The sequence below is a fragment of the Pelophylax lessonae genome (assembly GCF_965119305.1).
Source record: "Pelophylax lessonae genome assembly, chromosome: 1".
In the NCBI taxonomy this organism is placed as follows: Eukaryota; Metazoa; Chordata; class Amphibia; order Anura; family Ranidae; genus Pelophylax; species Pelophylax lessonae.
This window is the reverse complement of record NC_138768.1, coordinates 18,900,972-18,917,096: the sequence shown is the minus strand read 5'-3', so window position 1 is coordinate 18,917,096 and position 16,125 is coordinate 18,900,972. Positions and strand designations below refer to the sequence as shown.

Below are 16,125 nucleotides of genomic sequence, written 5' to 3'. Positions count from 1 at the left end.
GGCAACATGACTGCTGGTTTCTTGTCCATCATTGTCATTCCCTCTCTCTAGGCTCACGTTATTCCGTTCATCAACCAGGGAACCAACATCACAGCTTTCAAATTGATGTGTATCCTCCTGGAGCATGTCACTGACACTATGATTGAATAGTTCAGGTGACTCCTCCATGCATAATGGTGGGACGACTGAAGGAGTAATTGTGGAGAAGGAACCTGTGGAACGGGCCGCTTTGGCAGCTGCAGTGGAAGGCAAACTACTGGGAGCGTGGGTGTCAGAGGAAGAGGAGGATGAGGACAGCTTATTGATCCACTCAACCAACTCTTCCACATGTTGTGGCTGAATAGCATGGGCAGCACCAGAAATAAAGGATGGGCGTGCCCCGCCTGAAGATGATGCACTAGGTCGACTGTGACCACCACTTTTCACAATGGACACATAGGCTGCTTGCCCTCTTTCTGTGGCCTGTGAGGGTTGGCCTCTCCTTGTCGGCCTTTCGGACATGATGTTGATACAGATCAATATAGGGTATACACAACTGACTCAATGACCTGATATGATGTAATCTATAGCACTATAGATGAGCTGTGGTGGTTATAGATGTACGCAAGTGACGGATTAACAATACTCTCACTGATATCTGATTTAATCTATAATCCTATAGATGGATGATCTGTGATGATTATAGAATGTTCCACAACTGACCAATGAATACTCTGGCTGATATCTGAAGTGATCTAAAATCATATAGGTCTGTGCCGATTATAGAATGTTCCACAACTGACCAATGATTACTCTGGCTGATATCTGAAAAGATCTATAATCCTATAGGTCTGTGAGGATTATAGAATGTTCCACAACTGATCAATGAATACTGGTATCTGAAGTTATATATAATCCTTTTTTTTTTCCAAAACAATTTTATTGAATAAAGAATCAAAGTCATACAGCAAATTCAAAGACTTGTAACATCCATGGAATACAGTCAGTTTTTCACAAATAATAACATAGATCATGTACAACTCAGGCTAAACTGTCTTAAACTAAGTGCAGTGAAAATCCCGCCAATGAGGATTAAACAGGTTTGTGGAAAACAACAGAGATTAAAGACAGGTCACAACGTTGTAGTTGAGAGACTCGGAATGAGTAAACAGGTGAGAATATATAACTGAACGGAAAACATCTCAACTGGGATTGTTAGGAACAATTTTGAAAACATGTTTGTCAGTATAAAGAGGATTCATGAGTAACACAATCTGTCTCTCTATGGAGGTTAAATGCGTGTATTTCGCTTAAGTTGTGCTAGGAGTAGATGTAGTGTCAAGGATTTTCAGGAGCATGTGAATTGGTATGGAAAGGTGGAGTGTATGAGAGGATGCAGGTATGAATGGCGGATGGATATTGCTGTAAAGGCAATGGTAGGGGGGAGGAGGAGGCCAGTCAGAGATCATGACCTCGACTCCTCTCACCGGTCATAGAGTTATAAAGTACGGGGATGGGAGGAGGGGGGTGGGTTGAGAGGGGAGGAAAGGTGGGCAAGGAAGTGGGGGGAGGTGGGGATGAATCAGCTTGGTCTCTGCCCCCTCCATACTGCCCACAGGCGGGAGGATAGTGGAAAAGTCCAGAGTGGGATCGGGGGCAATTTAATTATAAGATAGTCTGAAAAAGAGGGGGCGGGTCTGACGAGCTGGGAGGACTCTTACTTTCTGCCCTGTTTTAGGGGTAAGAGTGATCTCCCTAAGGAGGATGAAGATGAGAGAAGGTCAGACCTAGAGAGAGTAAGGTGGAGAGGTGTCTTATGAGTATGTTAGAGCGTGTGGATAAAAAGGTAGCCTCAGCTTGCATAAAAGGAGAGGGGTCCAGCAGACTGGTTTAGTTTAGTAAGGAGATGTAGGTATTTGATGAAGTGAATGCATACCATGTGTCCCAGACGAGGGCGAATTTGGCGTTTGTGTCACGTGCAATCGCAATTAATTCCTCTAATTTTGCAATTTTGTCAATTCTGTGTACCCAATCTTTGATAGAAGGAGGGGATTTGGAGTTCCAATGAACCGGGATGCAGGCTCTAGCTGCGTTTATTAGATGGGGTGTCAGTGACTTACAGTAACGGCGTGGGGGTATTGTAGTATGATGGAGCAGATATTGTGCTGGGGAGAATGGAATTTGAATGTCGAGGTGGGTGGTAATGATTTAGTGGATTTGAGACCAAAAAGGTTGGATTCTCGGACATGCCCAGAAAATATGGAATAGAGTGCCTGGGTGTTCGCAGCATCTCCAACATTTGTCTGCGACATCTGGAAAGAATCTGTGTAGCATTGATGGTGTTCTGTACCAACGGGTTATAAGTTTGTAACAAGACTCCTGCATAGACACGTTGAGAGAACTTTTGTGGGCAATAAAACAAATATTTTCCCAATCGTCCTCATTGAGAGGGATATCTAGGTCGAATTCCCAGGCGTTTAATGTTTTGGGTCTTAAAACACTAAAATATGAAAAGAGGAGATTGTAGGTAGTGGAAATTAAGTGGCGCTGGGGTTTATTGCTAAGGTAAAGCTTTTCAAAATGTGTTAAAGAAGAGGGCCGAGCGATTCTGGGAGGTGAGAAAGTGTCTGGCTTGCAAGAAAGACCAAAGAGGCATGGGTGGAGACCCAGATGTAATCGGTAGATGGGAGCGGTCAAGTAGTGAGCCATCTTTGTAGAATTGATGTGCGCGAACAATATCAAATTTCCATTGAGTTTGGCGAAAGGATGTAGCCAATCCTGGTGGAAAGTCAGGGTTATGTTGAATTGGGGTGAGGGGACCTAAGGTGGAGGATAACGATGAATGCTTGCAAACCTCTGCGAAGGAGTGAAGGGTAGTGCTAATTAGAGGGTGTAATTTCAGTATTTGAGGGGTGTTCTCTAGACCTAGCCAAGGAAGCGCTTTGAGGGGAGTGGTCCCAAGTGAGTTTTCTAGTGTTATCCAATCTTTATTTTCTCCATGTAGAGACCAATCAAGAATTCTGGTGAGGTGGCAGGCCCAATAATACTTTTTTAGATCTGGGAGACCTATGCCCCCTTTCAGATTTGGTTTGGAGAGAAGCTCAAATGAAAGTCTGGATTTTTTTTGGCACCATAGAAATTTTGTGCAAAGAGATTTGAAGGAGGTGAAGAAGGCTGAGGGGATTTTAATCGGGATGGTCTGGAGAAGGTATAGAAGGCGTGGGAGAATATTCATTTTAATGATAGCAGCCCTACCGAACCAATTGAAGAAGGGTCTGTTCCATTTTTGGATGTCGTCTTTAATAGCTTTTAATGCCGGGGTAAAGTTTTTAACGAAAAGTTCTGATAATTTGGAGGGAAGGTGTATGCCTAAATATTTGATGGAATCGCGCTACCACTGGAAGGGGAAGTTATCTTTGCATTGGGTGACAGTACTTGCGAGTAGCGAAATATTAAGTGCATGGGATTTGGAGAAATTGATTTTGCAGTTAGAGATTGATTGAAAAATTTTTAATTGGGATAAGAGGGTCGGGATTGAGAGAAGAGGTTTGCTAAAAAAGAGCAGGATGTCATCCGTGAATGCGGCTATTTTATAGGTGTGGGTACTAATTTTGACGCCATGTATGGCTGGGTTAGAGGCTAGGGAGTGGAGAAATGGTTCCAGGGTGAGAATGAAAAGGATGGGGGAAAGGGGGCATCCTTGTCTGGTACCATTACTGATGGAGAAGGCGTCCGACAGGTGACCGTTGACCTTGATTTTGTCTGTCGGCTTAGAGTATAGAGACAGGATATAATTGAACATCCTGTCAGGAAGGCCTAGGTGTCTTAGGACACTGGCCATGCAGGTCCAGTCAAGCCTGTCGAACTATAAAATCCAGATATATTGAAGTCCAAAAGATAAAAACATCCAAAGTATAACCACAACAATCAGAGACATGGGGAAAAGAGCACAGGGGTTGACGCGTTTCACGGAGTCTTCCGCTTAGTCGTTTTTTATCTTTTGGACTTCAATAAATCTGGATTTTATAGTTACACATCTTCAGCCAGCGGTGCGGCTCTTTGTACTCTCATATTGCTGTTGTCTGGATTGAGGATCCTTGCCTGCACCTGTGTTGGATGTGTTGTGGGAATATCCCCTCACCAGAGCGGTTCTCTCTTTCCCCAATTGTTTGCAAGCCTGTCGAACGCCTTCTCGGCATCCAGTAACAACATGAAGACTTCAAATTTGGATGAGGAGATCCAATTGTGGACGTTAATGGCCTTAATGGTGTTGTCCCTTGCCTCACGGCCCGGGACAAAACCAACTTGTTTTTTATTAATTAGGGAGGGAATGATGGGAAGTAGTCTGTTCGCGAGGATTTTTGCAAACAGCTTAATGTCCACATTTAAGAGGGAGATTGGTCTATAGTTAGTTACTGAAGTGGTGTCTTTACCTTCTTTAGGAATGACGGTAATGTGTGCTTCTAAAAGTCTGTTGGGAGCAGTAGGGAGATAGGCCAATGAGTTGAAGGCTTTTAGCATTGGGCTGGAAAGAAGGTCAATGAACGTTTTGTAGTATGGGGCCGTAAAACCGTCTGGGCCAGGACTTTTCCCAACTTTGAGTTGTTTAATCGCAGTTAGAAGTTCATCTGGAGAGATAGGTTCGTTTAGATTTTGAGCTATGTCTCGTGTGATGGGTGCCGGGCAATATTGTTGTAGAAAGTCACTTATAAGAGATTCTTTATCCGCAGCTAGAGAGGTAGATGAAATGTTGTAGAGGTTGGAGTAATACTGTTTGAATTGGTCCGCAATGTCTAGCATGTTAGCAAAAGTTTGTCCTTGACTGTTTTTAATGATGTGCACGGAAGAGGCGGCTTTTTTCGCCTGAAGGGCCCTTGCAAGATATCTGCCACTTTTGTTGCTATATTCATAAAAGAGCTTTTGCCACAGTATGAATTTGCGTTTGACCTATATGTGTAAGTCGTCAAGGAGTTGCTGTCTGAGGTTAACTAGTTCGTCATAGGTGGCAAGGGCTTGTGTGCATTTGTGTAAGGACTCAAGTGCTTTGATTTTTTGAAAGAGCGACTGGGATTTTGCTTGACATTCTTTTTTCTTGGTTGTCTTGAGAGCCATCAGGACGCCCCTCAAGACACATTTGTGTGTTTCCCAGACATTTATTGGAGAGGTTTCAGGCGAATCGTTAAGTAGGAAGAAGTCTCATATTGCAGATTTTATGTGTTCGATGTCAGAAGCTTTATTTAAAAGAGTGGAATCCAGTCTCCAAAATTTAGAGTGTGGATTATGAGAGGGGATTGAGATGGTTAAAGATATCGGATGATGGTCTGAGAGGATCATTGGTTCAATTGACGCGCTCCTAATAAATGGCAAGTCTGCTTGGGAAAGAAACAGGTAATCCAGTCTTGAATATCTGTTGTGAGGTGGGGAAAAGAACGTATAGTCTTTGGAAGAGGGGTATAGGGTTTGCCATGAATCGTGCAATAGTAAGTCTTGAAGTTGTGCTCTTATTTGTTTAAGTGCTCTAAAGGGTAAGGAAGATGTGCCCATCGATGTGTCTAGTAATGGGTAAAGCGCAACCATGAAATCTCCACCCAGTATGGTAGTGCCTTTTTGAAATTCTGAGAGTATGTGTGCAATGTTTCTGAAAAAGGAAACTTGAGCTGAGTTGGGGCTGTAAATGTTAGCCAAGGTGAATGTTTTGTTTGCGATTTGGCCCCTTAAAAAGATATACCTGAGCACACCAGCCTGGGATGTGACAGTGTACTGTAAATCGGTGGACCGCGGTGTGTGTCAGTGTTTGACGCTATCATGGGGCCGGACGCCAAGCCTCAGCCCGCACAGAGCAGGAACTTTCCATGGGTTGAAAAGTACCGGCCACAGTCTCTGGACGATTTGATCTCACATCAAGATACCTTAAACACAATTCAGAAGTTCATGAGTGAAGACAAACTACCTCATCTGTTACTCTATGGACCGCCTGGGACAGGCAAAACTTCCACAATTCTAGCCTGTGCAAAACAGCTTTACAAAGAAAAGGAGTTTAACTCTATGGTTTTGGAGTTGAACGCTTCAGATGATCGTGGCATAGATATTGTAAGAGGTCCCATATTAAGTTTTGCCAGCACTAGAACCATATTTAAAAAAGGCTTCAAGCTTGTGATCTTGGATGAAGCAGATGCAATGACTCAGGATGCGCAGAACGCTCTAAGACGAGTGATTGAGAAATTCACTGAGAACACCCGTTTCTGTATGATTTGTAATAACCTGTCCAAGATCATTCCTGCTCTGCAGTCCAGATGCACACGGTTCCGCTTTGGTCCCTTAAGCTCAGAGATGATGATTCCCAGACTTGAGCATGTAGTCCAACAGGAGAATGTGCAAATTAGCCCAGATGGAATGAAGGCCCTTGTGACACTCTCCAATGGGGACATGCGCAGAGCTCTAAATATATTGCAGAGTACAAGCATGGCTTATGGAAATGTAACTGAAGACACAGTATATACCTGCACTGGGCATCCCTTGAGATCGGATATAGCCAACATTCTTGACTGGATGCTCAATAAGGACTTCACCACTAGAGATGTCCCGAACTGTTCGCCGGCGAACAGTTCCCGGCGAACTTCGCATGTTCACGTTCGCCGCTGCGGGCGAACATATGCGATGTTCGGTCCGCCTCCTATACATCATCATTGAGGCAAACTTTGATATCTATTGTGCACTGCAGTTACCTGCCCGCTGTGTGTGAGAGGCCACAGACCCACCACAGACTGTACTGTGTGCACACCACACTCATTTCGGGTGGCACAGGCACAGTACCTTGCATTTTAAAAAATATTTTTTCTTTTCCTCTGTCATAATTGCAGTGAGTGCTGTGTCAGGTCCACAGAGTGCACTGTACCCACTGCAGTGCACTGCCCACCACTGATATATATACGGTGGCACAGCATCTTGTTGCAAATTGAAAAAAAAAATATATTTTTTATTATTGCAGTTGCCTGGGCTGCCAGTGACTGTCAGGTCCACAGGGTGTACTGTGCCCACTGCAGTGCCACTGCCCACCCACCACTGATATATACGGTGGCAGGCATGACTTTTTTTGGATTAGTGTCTGGGGGGGTCTAAAAAGCGTACCTGTGAAGTTTTAGCTCTGTAGCATGTCCAGAACCAGAAAAAAAAGATCATATAGGTGTAAAAAGGGTTCCCACCATCCCTGCTCTACTGAAAAATGATCTTTTTTTCTGGTTCTGGACATGCTACAGAGCTGAAACTTCACAGGTACACTTTTTAGACCCCCTAGACACTAAATCACACAAAAAAAGTTCTTAAAAATTGTCATTTTTGATAGAGAGACAATTATTGGAAAAATTAAAAAAAAAAATATATATATATCTTTGGATGTATTGTCTGGGGGGGTCTAAAAAGTGTACCTGTGAAGTTTCAGCTCTGTAGCATGTCCAGAACCAGAAAAAAAAGATCATATAGGTGTAAAAGGGGTTCCCACCATCCCTGCTCTACTGAAAAATTATCTTTTTTTCTGGTTCTGGACATGCTACAGAGCTGAAACTTCACAGGTATACTTTTTAGACCCCCCTAGACACTAAATCACAAAAAAAGTTCTTAAAAATTGTCATTTTTGATAGAGAGACAATTATTGGAAGAAATTAAAAAAAAAAAAAAAAAAAAAAAAACCTTAAAAAAAAAAAAAATATTTGGATTTATTGTCTGGGGGGTCTAAAAAGTGTTCCTGTGAAGTTTCAGCTCTGTAGCATATCCAGAACCAGAAAAAAATAGAATTAGGTTTAGGGTTAGGGCTAAGGTTAGGGTTATTTTTAGTGCTTAGGGTTGGAGGGTTAGAGTTAGAGGGGTGGGGGTAGGGCTACTAACTCTAACCCTAAGTATCTCACCGTAACCCTAACCCTAGCCCCTAACACTAAACCTAACCCTAACCCTAGCCCTAAGCCTAACCCTAACCCTAATTCGTAATTTTTTCTGGTTCTGGACAAGCTACAGAGCTGAAACTTCACAGGTACACCTTTTAGACCCCCCCAGACGCTAAATCCAAAGACATTTTTTTTTTTATTTATTTTTTTTTAATTTTTCCAATAATTGGCTCTCTATCAAAAAATTACAATTTTTATGAACTTTTTTTGTGTGATTCAGTGTCTGGGGGTCTAAAAAGTGTACCTGTGAAGTTTCAGCTCTGTAGCATGTCTGGAACCAGAAAAAATTACGAATTAGGGTTAGGGCTAGGGTTAGGCTTAGGGCTAGGGCTAGGGTTAGGGCTAGGGTTAGGGTTAGGGTTAGGGTTAGGGCTAGGGTTAGGTTTAGGGTTAGGGTTATTTTTAGTGCTTAGGGTTAGACGGTTAGGGTTAGAGGCATAGGGGTAGGGTTACTAACTCTAACCCTAAGTATCTCACCCTAACCCTAGCCCCTAACACTAAACCTAACCCTAACCCTAACCCTTAAAGCCCAGTTCCTGTCCCATTTTGGTCGGTTCTGGTCTGTTTGCGGTGCGTTAAACGGGGAGTTTGGTCTGTCACTGTGAAGCGGGCGTAACCCTTACACTACCTGATCGATACAACATCATACCTGATCGTATACACACACTGGATGATTTAAAGCACGTTATTCCAAACAATTTAGGAATGTTAGGTGATTTATGCCCTTTATGGAATAAAACCCGACTCTGCGTCAACTACGTAATTTTCCATGGGAGTTTTGCCATGGATCCCCCTCCGCCATGCCACAGTCCAGGTGTTTGTCCCCTTGAAACAACTTTTCCATTACTATTGTGGCCAGAAAGAGTCCCTGTGGGTTTTAAAATTCGCCTGCCTATTAAAGTCTATGGCGGTTCGCAATGTTCGCCGGTTCGCGAACATTCGCCGATGTTCGCGTTCGCCGTTCGCGAACGGCGAATTTTATGTTCGCGACATCACTATTCACCACCGCCTATAATAATATTATGGAATTAAAGACATTAAAAGGCCTTGCTCTTCATGACATCTTGACAGAAATTCACCTATATGTTCATCGAGTGGATTTTCCACCATCTATTCGCATGCATTTGTTGACGAAGATGGCAGATATAGAATACAGACTGGCTTCTGGGACCAGTGAGAAGATACAGCTCAGCTCCTTAATAGCTGCATTCCAAGTCACTCGAGACTTGATTGTAGCTGAAGCATCGAGTGGGAAGTAGTAACTTGATGTGGTCAAGGTTACTCGAGCACAGAGCAAGAAGTTTTTTTTTTCACAATTGTGTATATATAGTGGAGCAAAACTGTGTATTTAAAGAACATCAGAGACTTAGTTTTGGAGATACCAAAACAGTTATTTTCACACAGAAGTGTGACAGTTATGTTTGCAAAGAACAGAAAAGGTTACTTATATTGTAATGCTTTTTCAATATGTAGTGACATAAGTAACTTACTTTGCTTTCTGTCATGCCTAGCGCATGGACTTGCATGTTCTCTAAAATGTACAAGATTTATATTGTTACTGCTGAAAGGAATACAAAAAAAAAATTACCTTCCCCCCCCCCCCCCCAAAAAAAAAAAAAAAGATATACCTGCCATCCTGATCTATTATAGAGTCAGAGAGAGACCAGTCTATTTTTCTTGAAATAAGGATAGCTACCCCTTTGGATTTGCCTAGGGGGTTGGTAGAGAGGTAGACTGTGTTGTATAAATGATTTGAAAGTTTGGGGACATCTGGCGATCAAAAATGTGTTTCTTGGAGGTAAATTATGTCTGCCTTGAGTTTCCTCATGAGGTCTAAAATTTGTGTACGTTTCTTTGGGAAATTTAGGCCCTTAGCGTTTAGCAAGACAATTTTGAGGGGCGTAGAGTCATGGGTATGTAATTGGTGAGACATCCTCGTATGTAGGTAGTAGAGTCACTAATTGGGCAAGGGGTTTCAGCAAATGAGGTAGGGGTTTGGAAGCGGGTGTGTGAGCGAGGTGTAAGGAGGGGCAAAGACCAAGGGGATTCTCAGGTAGGGGGGTGGTAGGAAGGGAGAGTGGGGGGAGGGGGGTATGGAAAAGAAGACTAGGTATAAAAGTGGAAGTAGACTGAAACTAGAGAGAGAGTGTGGCGATCTTTCTAGTTGTGTTTTTACAATTCGGAGAGGTGCGACACAGAAAGGGGCAAGCCCAATTCAGTCTCTTGGGAGCGCATTTCACGTCCGGGCAGAGAGGGGATCCAAATAGGTAGCCCGGCCCATCCAGGGATATGGGAGTATAGGCTGTAATGGGTCACAACCAGTGTTTCTAGATATGCAACAGTCATGGGGGGAGGTGGAGTAGGGAGGGGATTTGGCAAATTGTATTATCCCTGAGTATCAGCGAGAGGAGGTGAGCCAGTTATATAATATTAGAGCAGTCTTATTCAAAATCAGAGATAGGTGGCTTGGTGTGATTGGGGTGAACTGGAATATCTCTTAGTGCGCTTTTGTGGGTGTAACTGGTAGGGGTGTCTAAAAGCGGAAGAAATAGGATCGAGGGTGGACAGAGGTTTCCATTGATAAATGTACGAGGGGTAATTGTAGGGGTATCGGGTGGTGTGGTAAGTTGTTAGTGGAGCTAGGGTGGAAGGGACTATTAATTATAAAGATGTTTTCGTTTACTGAGAGTGAACAAAGCAATTTAGATATAAAAACAATCTTACATGGGGATCGGAAGCCCAGGACCCCTGCCAGGGGTGAGATGAGAGTGTTATATGTTTTGGATCTTTTGCTGTGAAGTTAGGACTCGAGGTATGTACCTCTATATGAGTGTCGAGGGGGGTTGCCACTAAGAAGTATGCTGGAGTAAGAGGTATAGTCAGCACCCACGGTACTCGAGGTTTGGGTGGAAGGATCATTTAGAAGGGGGTCCTGGGGGTCCGATCCCCACCAGTGAAGGGTATGAGCAAAATAACAGATGGCATTCTTTATAGGTCTAAAATACAGAACCATACAGAAACAGAAACAAAAACATAAAAGGCGACGTTAATCATGACGGTCAACTAAATCCCTACAGGATATGTAAAGTATGTATTCCCCGTCTTGTAAGCGGCGCCAACAGAAGGCAGCTGTACCATGGACTAAAAGGACAGGGGGGTATGAGATGAACAAGACAAGTACGGTAATGTATGTGTAACTTATGAAGGGTATTGGCAAGGGAAGAAAAAGTTCAATCAAAGAGTCTCTGGAGAGAGGTGTCATGTTGACTGCTGTCAGGAGGGGTATGTGAGCCATTCCCAAGAGAAGCAACAAGAGACCTGAGGAAAGGAGTTTTATCCCTGATACCCGATTAGTAGGTGTGGCCAACGTCCCGGGGAAACATTTGGAAGATTTTTTTGGTGCCTCAGGTCAAAGGAATTGGGACTTTAAGGGCTCAGTAAAAATAGTATGTTTATTGAACATATGTTGGTTTGCGATATGCAAAAAATTATAATACAAACATAATAAGACAATAGGTGCCAATGGGTTATAGACCCATGTGAAGAGGTGAAAAAATGAAACGAAAGGTGACAAAGTGAAAATGGTGACTTTTGGAACTCTGTCTTTTGGGCTCAGGGGTATGAGCTTGTTGAGAGAGAGTGTCTTGTCGAACTTCCGACGCGTTTCGGCATATTAGTATATTGCCTTTATCAAGGAAGCGGTGGAGAGTTCACCATATCTGGAAAATATATAGTAAGTATATATTGAAATATATGATATAGCACTATTTAAGAAAATAGTGAATAGTAATGAAGTAAGCACATACATGTGACTAAGCGGTCGATTCCCAGGCTTTGGTATTCCCATTGCTTGTCCCAAACTGTTCACACAGGATTTATGGAGGAAAGGCTGTCTGTAGAATTATATGATAGAGGCAGTGATGATATTGCCAACTGAAGTATGAGTATAAGAGGAGATATATGTTGAACAGACTTACATGGCGTAGGGGATCACTAAATATGTGTGAGGAGGAAGAGAGTCCTTCTCAGTGACCTGAAAATATAGCATATGGAATCACGATAATTGTTTTGGGAATTTGTTTATTTTGTTTAGAAAACACTAAGGTAATTAGTGCTCATCACTTACAGTGAAGGTCTTGATGGTGATCCAATTGTTGGTAAGGAGGCCTGTGAGGAGTGTTTTCCTGCTTTACATTAAGCCTGTATAGTAGAGTAAATTGTAGTTTGTGTTGGTATAGTTATAATGATTTTAGTATTGGTATGAAGTATTGTTAGGAACTTACATTGAGGGGAGTTCCGGATACCAAACAGCAGGGGGAGCCCTGGTCATGGATCCTGGTAATTCCCTGGTGAGAAAGTTAGTGCTGATCAGCCTTGGTAGAAGGCATTTTTGGGCACTTGTAATGAAGGTACATCCAACAATGCAAAAATAAAGCATTGGTTGGATGGTAAACTTACAGTTAGTAGGGCTAGGTTGATGCAGTCTGAGTCCAATTGCAGCGTGTCCTGGGGCGTCCGCACCGTCCCTCGGCTGGAGGGGAGTGGCGCCCTGTTGAAAATCCCCGGCTATTTATGCTCCTCGGCGCATGCGCATTGGCGCGGCCGTGCGTCATGACGCCGATCCCGGGATCGGGTCAGCGTGAGATGGTGATGCGCGCGCAGGTGGAATTGCGCGCGCACTTCTCAGAGCTGATCCGGCCCAGGGCCGACGTGCGGTCATGATGCGTGCGCCGATGGGCTGCACGCGCACCTTACCTGTGACGTAATGGGCATTAAGATGTTCCGTAGCCGCCGACACTGAGATAAGACGTAGATCTGGGGGGATGCGATCCCTCAAGGTCTTTGTCATCCCCCAGAGAAGGGAACTCTGGGGCTACCCGTGCCGGGTGGGTTAGGGAAGGCATGGAGGGAATATGGTAGTCCTGGGTAATTAGACCTATCTTAGTCACAGTATAACGCATGTATAACATGGTAAATCGAAATAAATAAAAAGAATAATTGTGAATGAAAAATAATGAATAATGTTAACAGCAATAATAATTCTAAGGGATAAAAACGAGGAACTGTCCATTTAAATAGGGTGACCAGTGGGCATGGAGGGGTAGTACCAAATGACAGCATACAAGTCATACCTATGAAGAAATATGGTATACGGGGGGGGGGGAAAGGGGGAAGGTTTTTTTGAAAGGGGGATAGGTTGGATGGGCTGGAAATGTTGATTATGATTTTGGCTATGATGCCAGGTGATGTGTATTGTTAATCAGTTTTCCCTGAAGAAAAGCCTTCTAGGAAAGGACGGTAGCTCTCACTTTCGTTTAAACCTTACTCCCCCAGGTTTAAACGAAAGTGAGAGCTACCGTCCTTTCCTAGAAGGCTTTTCTTCAGGGAAAACTGATTAACAATACACATCACCTGGCATCATAGCCAAAATCATAATCAACATTTCCAGCCCATCCAACCTATCCCCCTTTCAAAAAAACCTTCCCCCTTTCCCCCCCCCCCCGTATACCATATTTCTTCATAGGTATGACTTGTATGCTGTCATTTGGTACTACCCCTCCATGCCCACTGGTCACCCTATTTAAATGGACAGTTCCTCGTTTTTATCCCTTAGAATTATTATTGCTGTTAACATTATTCATTATTTTTCATGCACAATTATTCTTTTTATTTATTTCGATTTACCATGTTATACATGCGTTATACTGTGACTAAGATAGGTCTAATTACCCAGGACTACCATATTCCCTCCATGCCTTCCCTAACCCACCCGGCACGGGTAGCCCCAGAGTTCCCTTCTCTGGGGGATGACAAAGACCTTGAGGGATCGCATCCCCCCAGATCTACGTCTTATCTCAGTGTCGGCGGCTACGGAACATCTTAATGCCCATTACGTCACAGGTAAGGTGCGCGCGCAGCCCATCGGCGCACGCATCATGACCGCACGTCGGCCCTGGGCCGGATCAGCTCTGAGAAGTGCGCGCGCAATTCCACCTGCGCGCGCATCACCATCTCACGCTGACCCGATCCCGGGATCGGCGTCATGACGCACGGCCGCGCCAATGCGCATGCGCCGAGGAGCATAAATAGCCGGGGATTTTCAACAGGGCGCCACTCCCCTCCAGCCGAGGGACGGTGCGGACGCCCCAGGACACGCTGCAATTGGACTCAGACTGCATCAACCTAGCCCTACTAACTTTAAGTTTACCATCCAACCAATGCTTTATTTTTGCATTGTTGGATGTACCTTCATTACAAGTGCCCAAAAATGCCTTCTACCAAGGCTGATCAGCACTAACTTTCTCACCAGGGAATTACCAGGATCCATGACCAGGGCTCCCCCTGCTGTTTGGTATCCGGAACTCCCCTCAATGTAAGTTCCTAACAATACTTCATACCAATACTAAAATCATTATAACTATACCAACACAAACTACAATTTACTCTACTATACAGGCTTAATGTAAAGCAGGAAAACACTCCTCACAGGCCTCCTTACCAACAATTGGATCACCATCAAGACCTTCACTGTAAGTGATGAGCACTAATTACCTTAGTGCTTTCTAAACAAAATAAACAAATTCCCAAAACAATTATCGTGATTCCATATGCTATATTTTCAGGTCACTGAGAAGGACTCTCTTCCTCCTCACACATATTTAGTGATCCCCTACGCCATGTAAGTCTGTTCAACATATATCTCCTCTTATACTCATACTTCAGTTGGCAATATCATCACTGCCTCTATCATATAATTCTACAGACAGCCTTTCCTCCATAAATCCTGTGTGAACAGTTTGGGACAAGCAATGGGAATACCAAAGCCTGGGAATCGACCGCTTAGTCACATGTATGTGCTTACTTCATTACTATTCACTATTTTCTTAAATAGTGCTATATCATATATTTCAATATATACTTACTATATATTTTCCAGATATGGTGAACTCTCCACCGCTTCCTTGATAAAGGCAATATACTAATATGCCGAAACGCGTCGGAAGTTCGACAAGACACTCTCTCTCAACAAGCTCATACCCCTGAGCCCAAAAGACAGAGTTCCAAAAGTCACCATTTTCACTTTGTCACCTTTCGTTTCATTTTTTCACCTCTTCACATGGGTCTATAACCCATTGGCACCTATTGTCTTATTATGTTTGTATTATAATTTTTTGCATATCGCAAACCAACATATGTTCAATAAACATACTATTTTTACTGAGCCCTTAAAGTCCCAATTCCTTTGACCTGAGGCACCAAAAAAATCTTCCGCAACAAGAGACCTTGCGTTTCATAATTTATGGAGATAACGAATGAGTGTTAGTATAAGTGGTGGGGGAAACCGTACATTACCGGACCTCGTGGGCATAGCATGAATGGATACCAGGATACTAGAGAAGTCCTTTGAGCACTGGTGAAGACTGGATATCGAGGTGAGGTGCGCAGTAGGAAGTAAGGGCAGACCCTTGATCGAGTAGTCAGAAGAGTTTGCTTGCTGGATGGTACATGTTGATAGGCGGAGGTTCTCAGCTTACTGATGTACCTGTAGCTTGACAAAGAGGGGGAGAGAAGACAAAACAAAGAAAAAAAGAAGAAAGGAGGGATGGGGACAAGGGTGGAGGGGGATGCTGATAGTAGAAGATAGCTGGTAGAGAGGCACTTTGCGTTCTTTTCAAGACTCTGGACCTCTGGCCTCGTTAGTTCACATCTTCATGTCGTGGTCTGCGATGAGCCGGAGATGCAGTGGGACTGTCAATGTCATTGGAATGTGCTCGTGGTGAAGGCTCCTGTCGGGAGGATGAGGATCTTCTGCGTACCAGCTGGAAGTCTTCGCGTTCTGGGATGGTATCCATAGATGTTGCTCTGCGGAGTTGAGGAGGTTGGAGGCTCCTGTACCAGTCTGGGAGGTTGATCTGCTGGAGACCTAGCACACTGCAGAATGATGGTAGATCTTCTGGGACACAGAGATTTGCTGTGCGTCTGTTCGAGGAATCGGCGAGGCAGAATGGAAACTTCTATAATGAATGTTCCTGTGACGGAGGGCTTCCAGCAAGGGGCAGAGGTCTCTTCTACGTTGTAGGGTGATGGGCGACAGGTCTTGATAGATTTTTATGTCTGCACCATTGTAAAGAAGGTTACGTCTGTCCCTTGCACCCCTTAAAATGTCTTCTTTCAATCTGCAATTAACTACACAGCATATGATGTCTCT

At 43.8% G+C, this 16,125-nt stretch overlaps 2 protein-coding genes across 2 annotated transcripts in view; both read left to right on the top strand.

Annotated features, from left to right (window-relative positions):
- Positions 1-16,125, top strand: part of LOC309551481 (vomeronasal type-2 receptor 26-like) — a gene marked incomplete at both ends in the record, with an annotated part of 1,345,010 nt that overhangs the window by 1,301,213 nt on the left and 27,672 nt on the right. The gene's annotated exons all lie outside the window — the stretch shown is intronic.
- On the top strand, positions 5,725-9,490 carry LOC309551506 (replication factor C subunit 5-like). Its single transcript, XM_082252116.1, has 2 exons — positions 5,725-6,552; positions 8,924-9,490. The coding sequence occupies exons 1-2, from the start codon at positions 5,785-5,787 to the stop codon at positions 9,173-9,175; spliced, it is 1,020 nt and encodes a 339-aa protein (XP_082108242.1). The 5' UTR covers positions 5,725-5,784; the 3' UTR covers positions 9,176-9,490.

What these genes read in the sequence shown, in the direction of transcription:
- LOC309551506 (XM_082252116.1), top strand. Translation starts at nt 5,785, where the DNA reads ATGGGGCCGGACGCCAAGCCTCAGCCCGCACAGAGCAGGAACTTTCCA. An exon ending in TCAATAAGGACTTCACCACT is followed by an intron (nt 6,553 to 8,923) that starts AGAGATGTCCCG and finishes CTATTCACCACC; the next exon opens with GCCTATAATAATATTATGGA.